The 15,592-nt window shown below is 40.7% G+C and overlaps 1 protein-coding gene across 1 annotated transcript; it reads left to right on the forward strand.

Annotated features, from left to right (window-relative positions):
• The first annotated feature begins 87 nt into the window (after positions 1-87).
• LOC131096760 (matrix metalloproteinase-27-like) lies at positions 88-7,322 on the forward strand. The gene is made up of 10 exons (XM_058045342.1): positions 88-240; positions 572-810; positions 1,442-1,590; positions 1,687-1,815; positions 4,079-4,240; positions 4,412-4,535; positions 5,246-5,376; positions 5,587-5,746; positions 6,920-7,023; positions 7,222-7,322. Exons 1-10 carry the CDS (start codon positions 88-90, stop codon positions 7,320-7,322), a joined length of 1,452 nt encoding a protein of 483 aa, XP_057901325.1.
• Positions 7,323-15,592: the final 8,270 nt, after the last annotated feature.

The following is a 15,592-nucleotide window of genomic DNA, read 5'->3' on the forward strand; positions in this document are numbered from 1 at the left end:
AGAGCATGATGAGCTCTGAGTCAGTCTACAGCTGACTCTCCAGAGCACCCCATAACCATACAAACTGGGACACGAGAAAGGAGGCGCATGGAGCAGAAAGCAGACAGCTCTCCTGCCAGGACAGGGATGAGAGTAAAAATGAAGGCTCTTTCACTTTGGCTTGTGATATGCACAGCTGTTTCTAGCGCTCTTCCCTTCCACCCAGAGAAAGACAATGAAGAAGATGCAAAGCTTGTGCAGGTAACTGCGTTGTCCATATCTGGGATCTAATGAGCCCTCTATTTTTAGACTTGCTGCATTTCTGAGACAATGCTATTGCATAGAGCTCTGCTGCTCGAACTTTATATTAAAGTAGGATAAATCTGTACAAACTGGAAATGTCAAGTTAATAAGAGTCAGGAAAATGTTGTCTGTTTCTGTTTAGCTATGATCGTCATGAAAACATCTGTTGCGCTCCAAAATCACAGGAAAGTTTTGCCAGCAACCTACACAAATAATATCAGTCTGAAGGTGTTTATTTGTTCAAGAAACAGATCAAAATGGGAAACATGTCGCTTTTTTTTTTCACTAGAACTACTTGAATAAATTCTATGCTGTTGAGCCAGATCCAAATCAACTTGGATGGAAAACAAATGCTGAATCTGCAGCTGAAAAACTCCAGAAAATGCAACAATTTTTTGGTTTGAAAGTGACGGGAAAACTGGATAATGAGACATTGGAAATGATGAAGAAACCCAGGTGTGGGGTTCCTGATGTGGGTCTCTATGGCTTCACCCTGCCTGGATGGAAAAAAACCAAACTGACATACAGGTAGTATAATTACTTTTTGAGTTTAAATTTTAGATTTGTGGGTATCCAAATTTGTTATACTTAAATATAACTTCTATAGCAATTGTTTCCTGTTGGGAATACAAAAAAGTTTCTCTCTCCTCAGCTGTTAGCTGGGCATGCTTCTGAGAAGAATTTCTGAAAATCAAGCTGGGTATTTTACATTTACTGATTCAACCATAGTATTTTGCCTGTCATGTATCACTCCTGACAAATATTCTGTAAGCCAAACAGAAACATCAATTGCACCCTGGACAAAATTTATATCTTTATATCTTTAAAATTTGCTGAGACAACAGTGGAGTAGTCACAGAAATCTGAGGAGACAACTTTCCTCATGCTCAAGGGGCAACCTCCTGGCTAAGGCCCATTTTAAGAAAAAATCAATAATGTGTACACAACTATTATGAAAAAGCCATGTTGGACAGTTATCACATACTCAAACACACTCTGTATTTACATATCAAACTCGCTCAGCCCAAGATGAATCTTGGGAACTATTTGTTTACAGGTTACATTGTTTCTTTATTTTACGTTCATCTTCTTAACCATGTTAGGGATTTTCCTTTTTCTGCAAATACTAAATATTATGCTTGAATTCTCATAACTGTAGAATTGTGAACTACACACCAGATATGAGCAAGGAGGATGTGGATAAAGCAGTTGAGAAGGCATTTAAAGTGTGGAGTGCTGTCACCCCGCTGATTTTCACTCGCATTCATAGGGGAATAGCAGATATGATGATTGCTTTTGGGACCAAAGGTAAAATGAATACTGCACTCAATGCTAAAATTAATTAATATATTTTTCAATAGTCATTATCTAAGCTTAGTGTTGTATCAACTTCATGTTATTTAGTTCATGGACATTGCCCTCGCTATTTTGATGGCCCCCTTGGAGTTCTGGCTCACGCCTTTCCACCTGGCAATGGTTTAGGCGGTGATGTGCACTTTGACGAGGATGAAGACTGGACCACAGGCTCAGCTGGTAGGTTCAAAAGTGGTTTATAAAGTGTTATGCAGATGAATAAATTTCATTCTGATTTTATTTAAGTGAAGGAAGAGACTGAGATGAAACACTGTACTAACTATAAGAGCAGTTTGAGGATATTTGTTGAAAGCAAAGGGAGCCAACCCATCTTGTTGTTGATCAGCATCGACTGCGATTTATTGATCAAATCAGTCACCCTTTATAATAGTGTTAATTAACTTCATGCATATTGCAAAACTCGAGCTCACGATAGGTTACGGAGAAAACTCTAACCCCTCCTTTTGTTTTACAATACTTGTCGTTTGTTTATTGAAAACAGGACCAGCGTTCTCACTGTGATATGAAAAGTTCTCAAAACCTTCATATCTGTTCCCAGAGCAGCTATCTGTTCCCAGAGAGCCCAAGGACAGAATGTTTTGCCTGTTATGGGAAGACAGTCTGAGAATCCTGATGTTTATAGAAAAGGTGTCTGAGAGCCTAGTTATTTACAAAATCAAGCCTGGGCACTGCTGCTTTACAGCTGCCTTTTACTTTCCCATCAGCTGTATATCTTCATGGCCTCTTTCTTTAAGCCACGCTTGAACCAGGCTCTCCACAGATATTGCAGGCTGTTCACTAACAGGGATACTTACAGTGACACAGACATAAACACCTTGATCTACTCTAGTCCTTAATTAGTCCCTAATTAGTCCTGTTGGTAAAAATACCAACAGGACAATCCTTTTCAGGTAGCAATGCCACAGACACAGCACTGTTACCTGGGGACTGGTGGTGGCCCAGAATTTCACAAGCCTTGATAAAAGCTTTCTCTTTTCCCCTCTGGTGCACACCAGGCCTGGCACTACTGTAGCCTGTGCTTTGCAGGAGCCCTCAGAGGACATCCCCACTACCTAAAAATCAATACATCCTCCAGGGATAATGAAGAGCTGACTAAAAATTCCAGGGTAGGTTCAACAATAGGCAGCAGAGAGGGGAACACTGAGTGCCCAGGCTCAATCTGTCTGGGGATGTCTGCTGTGCTCAGCCTCCAGGCTGGCTGTACAGCACCTACTGCCTCTGGCACATTACCCTCTGCTACTTTAGACCCTTTTCTCATCCACTTTTTGGGGTGGAAAGCTGCAACAAGAGAACTGAGGTCAGGAAGAGCAAGGCACTAATGAACAAAGTGCTGTAAAACCACTGCACAAGGAGGAGACTGTGGGTTTATTAAAGTGGGAAAAAAAGAGAGGGATGAGTGCTGGACATGTCACATGATAAAATGTGATGTTCTCCCCACACTGGGACTGAATGGGTCAACCACATGTTTTCTGCTGTTCCTCAGCAGCCCAGCTCCAGCAGCCAGACATTGCAGAACTTGGAGCACTCAGAAGACTTGTGAGAGGGGAGGACTGACTGGAAATATGTGTGGAAAAAATGAGATTTTATTTTGTTTGGGTTCTTGAGAAATGAATATCTTGGCTTCAGCCAGCCTTTCTTGGGCAATCCATGACCAGTCCTCTCCTCTGCCACAGACTTGTGCTCTTCATTAAATCTGTTGACATTTCTGGATCTTGGTCTGCAGGACAGATGATCATTCTTCCCTAATTCAGAAAGGCATCTTACTTGGAGGGACGCATGTTGAAGGAAATTTCATTTTTATTTCTTTATTTGGTTAACATATTTGACTGGGAATAAGCATGCAGAAGCATAATATTTTAAAAATTTATTTTGTTTCATAAATCTCTTAAGAAACTGTATGCTTTAAAGTCCCAATGGTAAAAGGGTAAAGCATTCTGCTGCTATTTTATTTTTCCTTGTCCATTCATGATCTCACCTTTCCTTCTCAGGTTTGTAGGAGGGAGAGTGACACACAGAGTGACACTTTGATACCTGCGGTGAGCACAGAGTGTGTCCTCGTGCCTTGCCCTGGAGAGCTGTTAGTTTGATCTGACTCACTATCCAATCTGTTCTTCCTCAGCCAGGAAACCCTGCCAGGACATTCCAAAGAGCTGCACCCACACTCATCCCCAGATATCTGCTCATGACACACGCACACTTTCAGTAGCTAACAGAAAGCAAGAGGGTCAAAAGCCTACCCCTTCTACTGAGGGAAGACCACAATCTTGTCTTATGCAAAAAATATGTTCACCTAGATGCATTCCTAGTGAAGGTCAATATACTGTATGAAAACTGTGTCTGAGCAATAGCCTGATGCTGTGATCATATCAGCCATTCACAGAGTAAAATTTGACTGATCTCTTCTCTCTATCCATTTCATAAGGGTTCAACTTGTTCCTTGTTGCTGCTCATGAGTTTGGCCATGCCCTGGGTCTCTCCCATTCTAATGATCAGAGAGCTCTCATGTTCCCCAATTATGCCTACATCAGCCCCAGTGAATTTCCCCTCTCTCCAGATGATATAAGTGGCATTCAATCAATTTATGGTGAGTAAAATCCATGGCTTTAAAAAAAAAGGTAAGCAGAGGAGAAATAATCTCTTTCACAATGTTTCACTATAAACTTAATCATATTCACATAATATTTTTAAAAAGCAAGGTGTGGAAACCTTAATATTTCTACAATTAGGTGTAATCTTTCCAAAATTTCTCCCTCAGGATCCCCACCAAATGCCCCAGATGAAAGGCCAACCACCCCTACCTCGCCTGAAATCTGTGGCTCCCAGATATCTTTTGATGCTGTAACTACACTCCGACAAGAAATCATTTTTCTAAAGGGCAGGTAAATACTGATGTGACATTTGTCTGCATGTGGTTTAATTTTTCTTGATTTATACAAAGACTGAATACTTTTGTGGTTCACATGTTTACAGCATTTACAATGAGAAAAAAGTATTTCAATTCATGGAAATGAAAGTTTTAGCAGATATTAGTTGTATTAATATTTTACAGGATCCCCTGAAAAAAAATGGCTTCATATTTTTCCAGAAAAAAACTCAGTCCCAATGAGACCTTATTCCCAAATGCACACATAGATGGTTGCACTCAGTTGTGACCTAATTTTACTAATCTAAGTAACTAACAAACTAGGAAATAAGTACATTTGACCATACAGTTGAACCAATCTCTCCTTCAATCCCCTCTGCAAGCCCAAAATCATCTGGGGAATTCATCTGCTGAAGAGGTTACAGTAAGTTCTACCTGGGCTCCTATAAACCTCTCACTATACAGTACAGGGACAACTTGAAATATTCAACTGCTTATAACTGATCATTTATCAATCAGTATCAATGAAATGCCAGCATGAAGATAGAATAAAAAAAACCAGACACTTCCCAGTCCGGGGACTTATTTCCTTTCTGACACATCAAGCCAGGTAGCTCCACTGACAAGAAAGAGCTTGTAAGTCACAATGTTGCTCACATTCTTTTGCACACACAGAAGTTTCTGTGGTTTGTTATGTACTGCAAACCTGTTTCATATTTAAATCAGGCACTTATGGCGGGTATATCCTGATAACTCAGAGGCTGAACGTGAATTAATTTCTGCCTTCTGGCCAAATCTGCCTCCTGGTATTGAAGCTGCATACGAGAACTCAAAAGATCAGATCCTGCTTTTCAAAGGTGAAGTATGAGATTTTCTCTAATTTTTTTTCATAATTTAATGATGTGGGCAGAAGGGATGTCTGCATAAAATACATTTTTCAAATAGGTAAAAATAAAAACTCATAATATTTCATCTATTTTCCTACAACCTACAATTAAGGAATGCATTTTGTAATTTACTGTCTGAAAATGTCTGGCAAAACTAAATATTTTAATTTGTCTTATCAGGCAACAAATTCTGGGTTATCAGTGGATATCAGGTGTTGCTTGGTTATCCAAAGAATATCAACACACTGGGCTTCCCTAAAGGTGTCAAGAGAGTTGATGCAGCTGTTTATAATAAAAATACAGGGAAAACAGACTTTTTCATAGGTCACAAGTACTGGAGGTAAGAAGAATTGACAAATGTTTTCCTATTAATAACTCCAATAAAATCTGAATAAAAATTAAAGTGAACCTGTGATAAAAGAGAAAGCAGACCTTTCAGGTAACTGTAGGTTCCCTCCAAACCCTATTCCCAAACTGGCATGAGTGAGTCTTGATACCCAAAGAGCAGGCAGGGGAAGAAAGAAGCCAGCTTTGGGAAGCTGAAAGATTCCTTCTGTGTGCAAGCACAGTGGCTGCAAAGGTCCTCAGACAACCAGAGGACAGAGCCAGGGCAAGCATGGTCCACACAGACTTTATTGTGACTAACTGTGGGGTTCTTCAGTGATACATACAGTGTCATCTGGATTTTGAGATTCCTGTGGTTTCCTGTTTTTTGGTTTTGATTAATTTGGGTAGAGTGTTTACAATATCTTGCATTGTTCTTTTACTGCCTTGGTCACAAGACAACAGCATGGAAGTAAACCACAACACGCATTTCTTACCTAGTAACTCATTCTCTCAGCCTCAGATGCCTGTGAAAAATATTTCTTGTATCCAAGGAGAAGTGAAACAAAGGCTTTGTTTGCTTGGTTTGTTTTGGGTTTTTTTTCCCCTGAGAGGGTTCCTCAAATCTGGAAGAACAGTTCAGGTTCTCCTTTCAAGTCCCCTGAATTTAGTCCTATCTCATAAAAATTGTCCTGGCTCACATGGGAAGAATTTGATGTATTAGAAATAAGCCAGATTCCTTGCCACCATCTAAATTTGTCAGCTAGTAGAGGACTATGTACAATATCTTATCAAAGTCTGAGAGGAAGAGTCAAAATTCACGCTATAAGTATGTGCTATGGCAAGAATTAATCTGTCCAGTTTCCATGCACTGTCACACTGTTATCATCAGAGGAGGGACATCTCATCCCTGGAGTCAAAAATGTGAGTCTTCCTCCCATTTTTCTCACTTAAGATGCTTCTTTGGAAGTGCTTACCTTTCTCAGCAAACAAGAAACAACATCCTGGAAAACACAGTGGCCAGCATCCTGCAGCCATGTGTGGAAGTAAATAACACAACTTTCTCTTGCAACCCCAGAGAAACCAACTAAATTGGAGATGGGTGGGCATATTTTAAAAGATGCTAAATTCTGTGCAGAATTGAAGTCTAAACTCTGGAAAATTGCATGTCTCCCTTCATATGATTTAGGTTTGATGAAAGCAGCCAGTCCATGGAGAAGGGTTATCCTAGACTGACAGTCGATGAATTTCCAGGAATTGGTCAGAGAGTTGATGCTGTTTTTCAACAGAAAGGTAAATGAAATAAGCCTTTATGTAAAATCAGTTTAGTTCTAAAGATCATAAGTTCTGAAACTATGATGAATGTCATTGTTGCTGCATCCTGCAAAAGACAGAAATGAAGAGATGCTCTCCTGTGTGTATGAAGGGGATTTGTCAGAATGAAGCTATTTCTTGTATCCATAACATAATGCTTTTCTTTTTCATTTCCAGGATTATTCTATTTCTTTCATGGACTGAAACAGTGGGAGTTTGACCCTGTTGCTAAAAAAGTTATCAGGGAAATGAAGAGTAATAGCTGGTTTCACTGTTAGCATCATTAAACTTTCTTACATTCAGTGAAAGACAGTAACTACCATTCCAGAGATCTCAGAAATTGTTTGTATGTACACCGCTCTATGGAATAGGCAACAGGACTAGTTTTCAAAAACACTTTTCATGTATTTTAATAAATTAACATGTCAGCTTAAATTTTATTTTCAAATACTAGAACAAAATCGCATTTTTCCCATAAGAGAAAATTATACAAAATAATTTACTACTTTATTCTCCAGATGGTTTGGGGGATTTTTTTTAATAGTATGGCAATAAAGAGTTTTATGTTGATGGCACTATTTTCTGCTTCATCTGTTGAAGGCATTCTACATTTCTGAGGTGTGAAAGCTGCAGGTTGATATTCTATTATCCCTCCAGCATACAATGTTTGTACTTTGCCTCTTTTCTCTCCAAAGAGCAAGCTTCTCTTCTCTCCATCTGCAAGATACAAGCTTTCATTAGCTACTTGCTTTTCTGCACTGTGCAGAAGATGCATTTTCCTGCCTCTTGTCCTGCTCTTCTTTGGCTGTTGTAGCCTTGTCCCTTTCATATCACAACAGTACTTTGACACCAAATCACTCTGAAGTGCCAATGTCTGAATAAATTATTTCACCTGATAATCACCCTGATCAGTCTTTATAGCATAAAAATTACCATTTCATCAGTGTTCACTTTGTCTGAAGCTATGAATTACATCCTTCACACATCAGCCCTGTCCTGTTCAAGAATAGATTCAACCACCATGTCATGGAGCACAACCTTTGCTCTGCTGATACAAATCATGTGCTTTTCATACATCTGGCGTTTATTGCCAGATGCAAACTCCAGAGGCATCAAAATTTGTGGCCATGCAAACTCCTCACAAAATCAGACAAAATTTATAGAGTCACAGTCATATCCTCTACAGGTATTTCTTTTACATTTAGTTCTGGAAACAGGCCCAGAACACACTACCAAGTTCTTGGCCATACTGAGTGCATGGCTGGGAATATCTGAGAACCTGGTCTCAGTATTGGTTTGTCCTGCTGTTCTCCAGTTCTCACATATTTGTCTGTTTTACACACCTCTCCCATGATTTAGTAAGATGTTTCTTTTTGCTGTGTATATTTTTATAACAATGCAGTGCCCCAGCATGAACCTTGCCCACCTGACTTGCTGTAGACAGCAGCAGTACCACCGTGCTGCTGCTATTGCTGTGAGAAACCCACTGGCTTTGATCCCACCAGGAAATCAAAGTAAAGGATTGAATGTGATGTTTCACTAATCTGCAAGTCTCATCATGGGGAGCACCATCACCATTTTCATCCCTAAGAAAATGTAAGCCTAAAGTGGGGTGGTATGGTAGACATTTGAGGGAGATAGTCATCTGACTGCTTTAGCTTCCTGTCTCGATATATGAAAAGGAAGAACTTTTCCATAACATTACTCATCTCATCTCACTCAAAGACTATGCTGGAGCAAACCAGTGTCTTCAGCCTCCATAGAAAACATCTCTTTGCAGGAGAAGGCTACCCAACTAGCCTAGAGTAGCTGCCTTTCAGACAGATAAGGCTGGGTGGAATTAATAGCATCTTTGATGCCTATCTCTCAGTTTTTATTCAGAACAGGACATGCTACATTTCTCCTCTATGATGTTCGCTTTTTTGACAAGTTACAACAGCAGCTTTTTTTATCACCAAGCCAGTGATAAAAGTTGTCTGAAGGCACCTGCTTGCACTTGTGACATCCCACATAAAAAGAGCAGAATATTCTGGAGGCAGGTGGAACAGAGATGATTCCTTAGCTATTTACATCTTTTCAGGCTCCTTAAACTCTTCTCCAGCATTCAATCAAATTGATGGCTGTGTAGTAGAAAGCACAGTTTAACAGCACAGCCAGAGAAGCGGCCAAGTTACACCCAGGTGTTTATGGTCAGAGGTAAGATTACTCTTTAACACACTGTCTGCTCAGTGTGTAATATGATTGTAATTTTAACTTCAAGAAACGTTTAATCATTGAGTCATAGAGGAGACTGTTCTGTTCTTTGCAATACATAGGCAAGTTCCACTGTCTTCAGATATATAAACAATCATATTAGCCTGTGCTCCTTCTTTTCTTAGGTGAAACATTGTTTCATAATTTATAAAAAACCCTGGTCTTAAGGCAAGTTAATCTTTAACAGTGGAAGGTAGTTAATGACAAGTTCTGACTGGCAGCTCTGGCATTTTGTTAAACCAGTGTGAAGTTCATGTTCGCAGGTCACTTGTGAAAATAAATAAAGCAATCTGTATAGCTTTTCCTTTATTAGCAAAGAAGGCCTAAAAAGTCATTCCCAACACAGAAAGACTTGACTTCTGATTAGTGGTAACAGCTTGGTGACTCAGTTTTCCCTCTCCGATTGTCATTTCATTGGAGGAGTAGGAACCAGAATAGGAGTGTCAGAACAGAAGAGTGCTTACTGGTGACCCTATCCTTCCATCTCTGGACAGCATGGGATTATGTCTTGCAGCTCACTGTATCCTCCCACAGCCCCAGAGAGTCCCCAGTACCTCCCCCCCTCTCCTTTTCCTCCTATAGCTCCTCATAATGCATGTCCCCATACTATATTTAGGTATCTAGATGGGTAATGCTGTGCAGTTACCCGTGGGGTGACCAGCCACTGGCCCCACAGCCCAGCCCAGGGATGAATAATCTGTCTTCCCATCAAAAGGGGTTTTTCCTCCTCTAGTCAGCTGCTATTTTCCACAAAACCAGAAGGAACTGTGGAATTTCAGTTTGGCTTGGAAAAATTGGTCAGAACCTCCAGTTGCTGTGGAACCAGATGGACACACAGAAAACAGGATCCCATGTGGTAAAGCTGAAATAATTATCTCAGTGTTTTCACTAAACATTCTTCTTGCTTTCCACTGCAGATTTACATTCAGTTTTATAATATTGGATTCCCCTTACTGTTGACAAGAGAGTTTGAGAGAGCAGACAAGGAAAGGCAGAAATGACATATAAAACCAAGGAGACAGCTAATCCGCATTTGTCTTTCCAGTTGTTTCCTGTCACCAAGAAAAATGGTCATTTGTTTCTCATCCAATTGATGGTTTTCAACAGCTGTTTTTCAAATTAACAAGATCTTAAGATGATGAGACTGAACTAAAATGAGGAAATTATACATCCTAATGTAATGTGTTACTGAGGCACACAAACTACAGCATTCCTGGTAGATTGTCCTGAAAAGTCCTGCTCACTTCTTTGCCTGCAGGAACCTGATCTCTCGACACTTGGGAGAGAGATGGCATGGGAGTGTTTCAGCTAACAGAGTGGGGCAGGAGCTATGTATGATTAAATACTTGCTAGAGCAGAGCTGAAAAGCCACATCTTACCCTTTCAAGTGAGCAATTCTCTCCTGAGCTCTCAGGTGACAGACAGATACACCAGAAGCCCTGAGAAAACTGATACTGATTTTTTTAAGGGTTTGGCACCTTGAAGGAAGAAAAAAGACAAGCATGGGAGCTAACACATAAAGAAAGAACTTGCTATTGCCTGGCTGTACACAACCATTGTTCCCTGCACTCTCTCATAACTTCATGCCCCTTGCTGCAAATTGCCCAAGTCCCAGTAAAAGGAAACGAAGGTGCAAGGCTCTGAGTACTGAGAGCCAACTTGCTCTTTGAGCAGCTTATGAAGCTTGAACCTTTTTGAACACTGGTCCATCAGACATGCCAGAGCCACGCCCAAAGCAGAGAACTGAAACCCAGTCCAGACATTGCAGGTGCTGAAACAGAACATCAACAAGAACTGAGGGCGAGTGGCACAATGCAGATGAGAGGCCTGGCCAAAACAGGGAGAGCACTTTGCTGAGGTCTACATGCCCAGGCAGAGAGCCTCGCAGTGTGAGCCCTTTTAGTGACAGTCATCTCAGTGATCTTACTGAGTGTACCTTGCACGTGTACTCTGCAGACAGGATCTAAGGATTTGACATGGGGGTTCTGTGGTTCTGGCTGTAAATCAGACATTTTCATGGTCTATCTGCATTAACTGATTAAATCAGCTTGGGATAAGGGATGTCTGTTGGATTTTTTCTCAGGCATCCCAGGCTTTATTTGTTTTTATGGTCTGTAAGCACTGTATCTTGCCAACTTCAGATAACTTAGTGGACACAGATCCATGTATGTGTTTTTGTGTGCTCCTTGGACTACCTTGCCCCCATATGGGTGCCTGTGGGTCTGCACAGGCTCTGTGGGGCTCTGCAGCCTGCAGGAGCTGACAGAGCAGGGAGGGTGTGGAAATGCCTTCTCAGTATGATAGGAACAAATGCTGCTGCTGGAACCAAGGACATACAACCTCCACATTAATGAACAGCACAAGGCTCCGAACTATCAGACCAAAATCCAACATGGGCTCCTAAAGACTAAGTCTGGGTCTGGAGTGGGTAACTCAGCCTCTGGATATTGTGTCTGTTTGACCTTGGACTCACAAAGGCGGTGACCACTTTTGGACCATTTGCTGCAGGAGGTTAGCACAGGCTCCCAAATAAAACGCTGCTCCTTGCAACAGATTGGAGTCAAGAGCTTCACCTTGCCCGGCCCAGCAATTCCCACGGGCACAGCCCGCAGGGACCTGCCAGCGCTGCCCGCTGCCCCTGCTTCGGGGCCCCGCTCAGGGCGTGGGGGCTCAGCGCCGCTGCCCCAAGGTCGCCGCTGTCACCCTGGGTCACCGCTGGCACCGCGCGGTCACCGCTGCCCCCTAGCGCCCACAGCTGGCGCCCCGCGCTCACAGCTGGCGCTCCGCAGTCACATCTGGAGCCCCGCGCTCACAGCCGCCCCGGCATCTGCCCCAAGCTGGCACCCGGCAGCTCAGCTCCTCAGATGTTTCATTTCGATTCTGCCGCTCAGGATTTTCTAAATAAGAGTTTGCATAAAGGTATTTTATAGAGAGGAAAGTGTGTGAGGAGAAGGACTCAGATTTAAAAACGAAAAATGCTTGGTTAAATCTACTAATGGGGTTATTTAAATTGAATAAGCTGAGCTGTGTGCTTGCCATGTTGGTGGTGATTCAAAGTCACCAAAAGGAAAACATAAAGAAAAGCACCAAGAGGGTACTAGAAACTATGTTCTGAAGGACTGAGTCCCCTAAATTATCAGTAACTATTATAAGAACTGGTAAAAGCTGTTTTGCCCTAAACTGAAAGGGTTACAGTTGTTAGGATGAAAAATTGATACTTAAAAATGCAGGTATTTTCATTAAATAAATACTTACAGACATATGGAAATGTCATTATTAAACAGAACAATTTGGTAATAAAAATGAAAAATAAATAGTTTACAAAAAGCAATGAAAAGCATTTTTCAAATGTGTGTGTATGCATATAATGTATGCAAATATATATGCATATATTTACTATTACTTTTATAACTATCGCTTTCAATTTTCACCAAAGATTATAGAGGACATGATTTACACAATGAATATATGAACTCTTTAAATCATGATGCAATTCCTAGTTCGGTTATAATTTTCCAAGCAGCTGAACAGCACATTTATCACTTCACACTACTGTAAATAGGATTACTGCGAACAGACCAGGCTTTTAGTGTTAAATAAATACATGGTGTAAGGAAGTAAGGAAAGTTTACACTGATCTCAGGAGGAGACCAAACAGGTACAGGTGTGTTCTGGAGCAAAATCCTGCAAGCCAACAGCTGTTTGTTTGCGGAGATGTACAGAGTATGGAAGGAGAATGACTATTAGTAAAGATGTCTTTTTGATTTCTGAGTGTGATAAACTCTTCCCTCATTTCCAGGAACACAGTGCAGCCTTGCACACTGTGAGCCGGAGGACAGGATTTAATTAGAGAAGAAGGTGCTGATTCAGCAAAGCCTTCAAGCTCATGCCAAAATTCCAACATGTATTTAAGTAACACTACTTTTGAAATCTTTTGTGCAGTCATAGCCTTAATGGGACATCTGTGCTCATTATGAGCATAGAAATGCACTGCCCCAGCAAAGTTCACACAAAGCATGGCCACTCCTCAAGCACTCGGCTGAAGAAATGTGCATTCACACCAGTACATTCAAAATGATCTGTGTGTAAATGAGAATGGACCCCACCAGGTTCCTTCCCCTTGCAGTCCCCTTGACTCTCCTTCCCAGAGCTTCATCCCCACCTTACAAACCTTTCTGCTTCTGCCTCTGGTATTGCAAATATTATTTTCAGGTACAGATTATTGGAGGCCATAATTCTGGGAATCAGTGATATCAAAAGGCAGAGGTCTAAACAAAATGCAAATTGTACAAAGGGAGATACAGAGGTCTTCCTTTCATTCCTGAATATGCTGTGAGATATTTTTGCAGATATAGAATTTTTGTAAGAATTTGGTTATGCTGTAAAGACCAAGTTCTAGGTATGTAAGTATGGATTTCCACCTATATCCTTGTGTCTGGTGTCGTCCTGACTGGATCTGAGCCTTTAAAGATGCTTAACCATGAGGTAAAATCTCTGCAATTTGGGACAAATTTAACCATCATTATGTCATTCTTAAAGCTTTAAAGTGAGGGTGAAATAAAATGCTTGTGAAAAAAAAGGATCCTGAGCTTAGAGAACATACTGCCAACAGGTAGGAATAAAGATCTCATCTCTTAGAGCATCTATCTGGGGAAAGGACAAATGAACTGTGGACTTTAACACAAGGATGAATTTGAAGCCAATTTCTTCATAATATTCACATGCCCAGCTTATTTTTAGTTTGCGGAGCACTTTGTGGGCACAAAACCCAAAATCCTGGTAAGACCTGTCCAAATGCCTAATGGAGACATCTGAGCTCAGAGCAGTGAATGGTCCTTTGGACACATTCAAACTATGTGGCCAAAGGCAAATGTTTTAGCACCAGAAGTCAGTCCAAGTCAGCTACTGAGTTCTTTCCCTGTGTGTGGCTGACAGCAGCAGAAACTTAGGGAAAAGATGGATATAGATCTCAGGTAAAGTTTTTGTGCAACACTTAGATAAAAAAGGCATATTGTTATTTCCTGAAGGAAACTTCTGAGACCTTTTCCCCCTTCATCATGGGGCCAGGAACCATTCTCAGTGAGGCATGGACTACCTAAAAACCTGGACTCTGCACCTGCTGTTGGTCACCAAGGCTGGGCTGACACTGTAAGAGAATTATGGGGCTGCTGGGGCTTTTATTTGCACACTGAAGAAAACAAAGTGTGAACCTCTGTAATATGGCACACTTATGAGCCACTAGTTTGCAAGACAGAGGGGTTCCTTTGCTTTCTCTTACTCTAAATACAATTTTCTTCCTCCAGCAATGGTGCCATAGTCCTTGGCTAGCAGCTGGAAGTACCAGCAGTGTGTGGTATCTGACAAGGAGACATGGGTCTTGTTTCATTACCACATACACTTAGTAAGTTTATCTCCATGCACAACAGTAATTTTACTTCTCTCTCTTGAGAAAAATTGTGGAAATAATAGTATTTTTCTGGTGCTAATGCTAGACAGAGACGTGTACAAGTCATGCCTGATGTTACAGCACAATCTAGTTATTCAAAATAGAAAAGCTGAGCACTAACCATCTACAAAATAATATACAGTTTACATACTGCAATGAAGTTGTTACTTAGATTTCTTTGCCATATTTCTATTTGCCTTAGAGAAAGCTGGTGCAAAGAACTTAAAATCATCAAAACCTGAATGTTTGATATCACAGAAAACACCAAAATTATAATTTCCTTTCATTCTGAATCAAACCTCAATCAGCGTAAGATCTAAGATTTCAGTATAAATACACAATACTATCTTCATACTAATAAACTAACTCAGTTTGCATTGCCAGACTTTTCTAATAATCATATGTTCATCTAGATTTTTTAATCATAATTTTACAAATTAAAAATTGCAAAATTTGTATTGGAAAATACTCAATTTTTGTCAATCAAAATATTAACAGGTCAATGAGTAAAATTTGCTTGAAATTTTCTGGGTTTTTTAGGATTTCTTTCACATGTATTATATCCAAAAGAGAGGGCACCAGTTTGTGAAGATGACTGCAGCAGCATGACAGGAAATCTTAAGAACATGCAAGCATTCCTAACTTTTCAGGTGGCCAGAAATGTGGGATACAGCACCACGAGCATGAAAGACTCAGTGGTGTGGTGTTCCTGACAGCAAAGTCCCTGCTCTTTTCAGGAGAGCCTAAATGGATAAAGAACAAATGAACACACAGGTAGAGAGTTGTGGATTTTCTGGCTTTGGAAATGAGTAGGTATCATTTGGATTATTTAAAAGGACCTTTGACTTT

Source organism: Melospiza georgiana, chromosome 2 (assembly GCF_028018845.1).
Source record: "Melospiza georgiana isolate bMelGeo1 chromosome 2, bMelGeo1.pri, whole genome shotgun sequence".
Taxonomy (NCBI): Eukaryota; Metazoa; Chordata; class Aves; order Passeriformes; family Passerellidae; genus Melospiza; species Melospiza georgiana.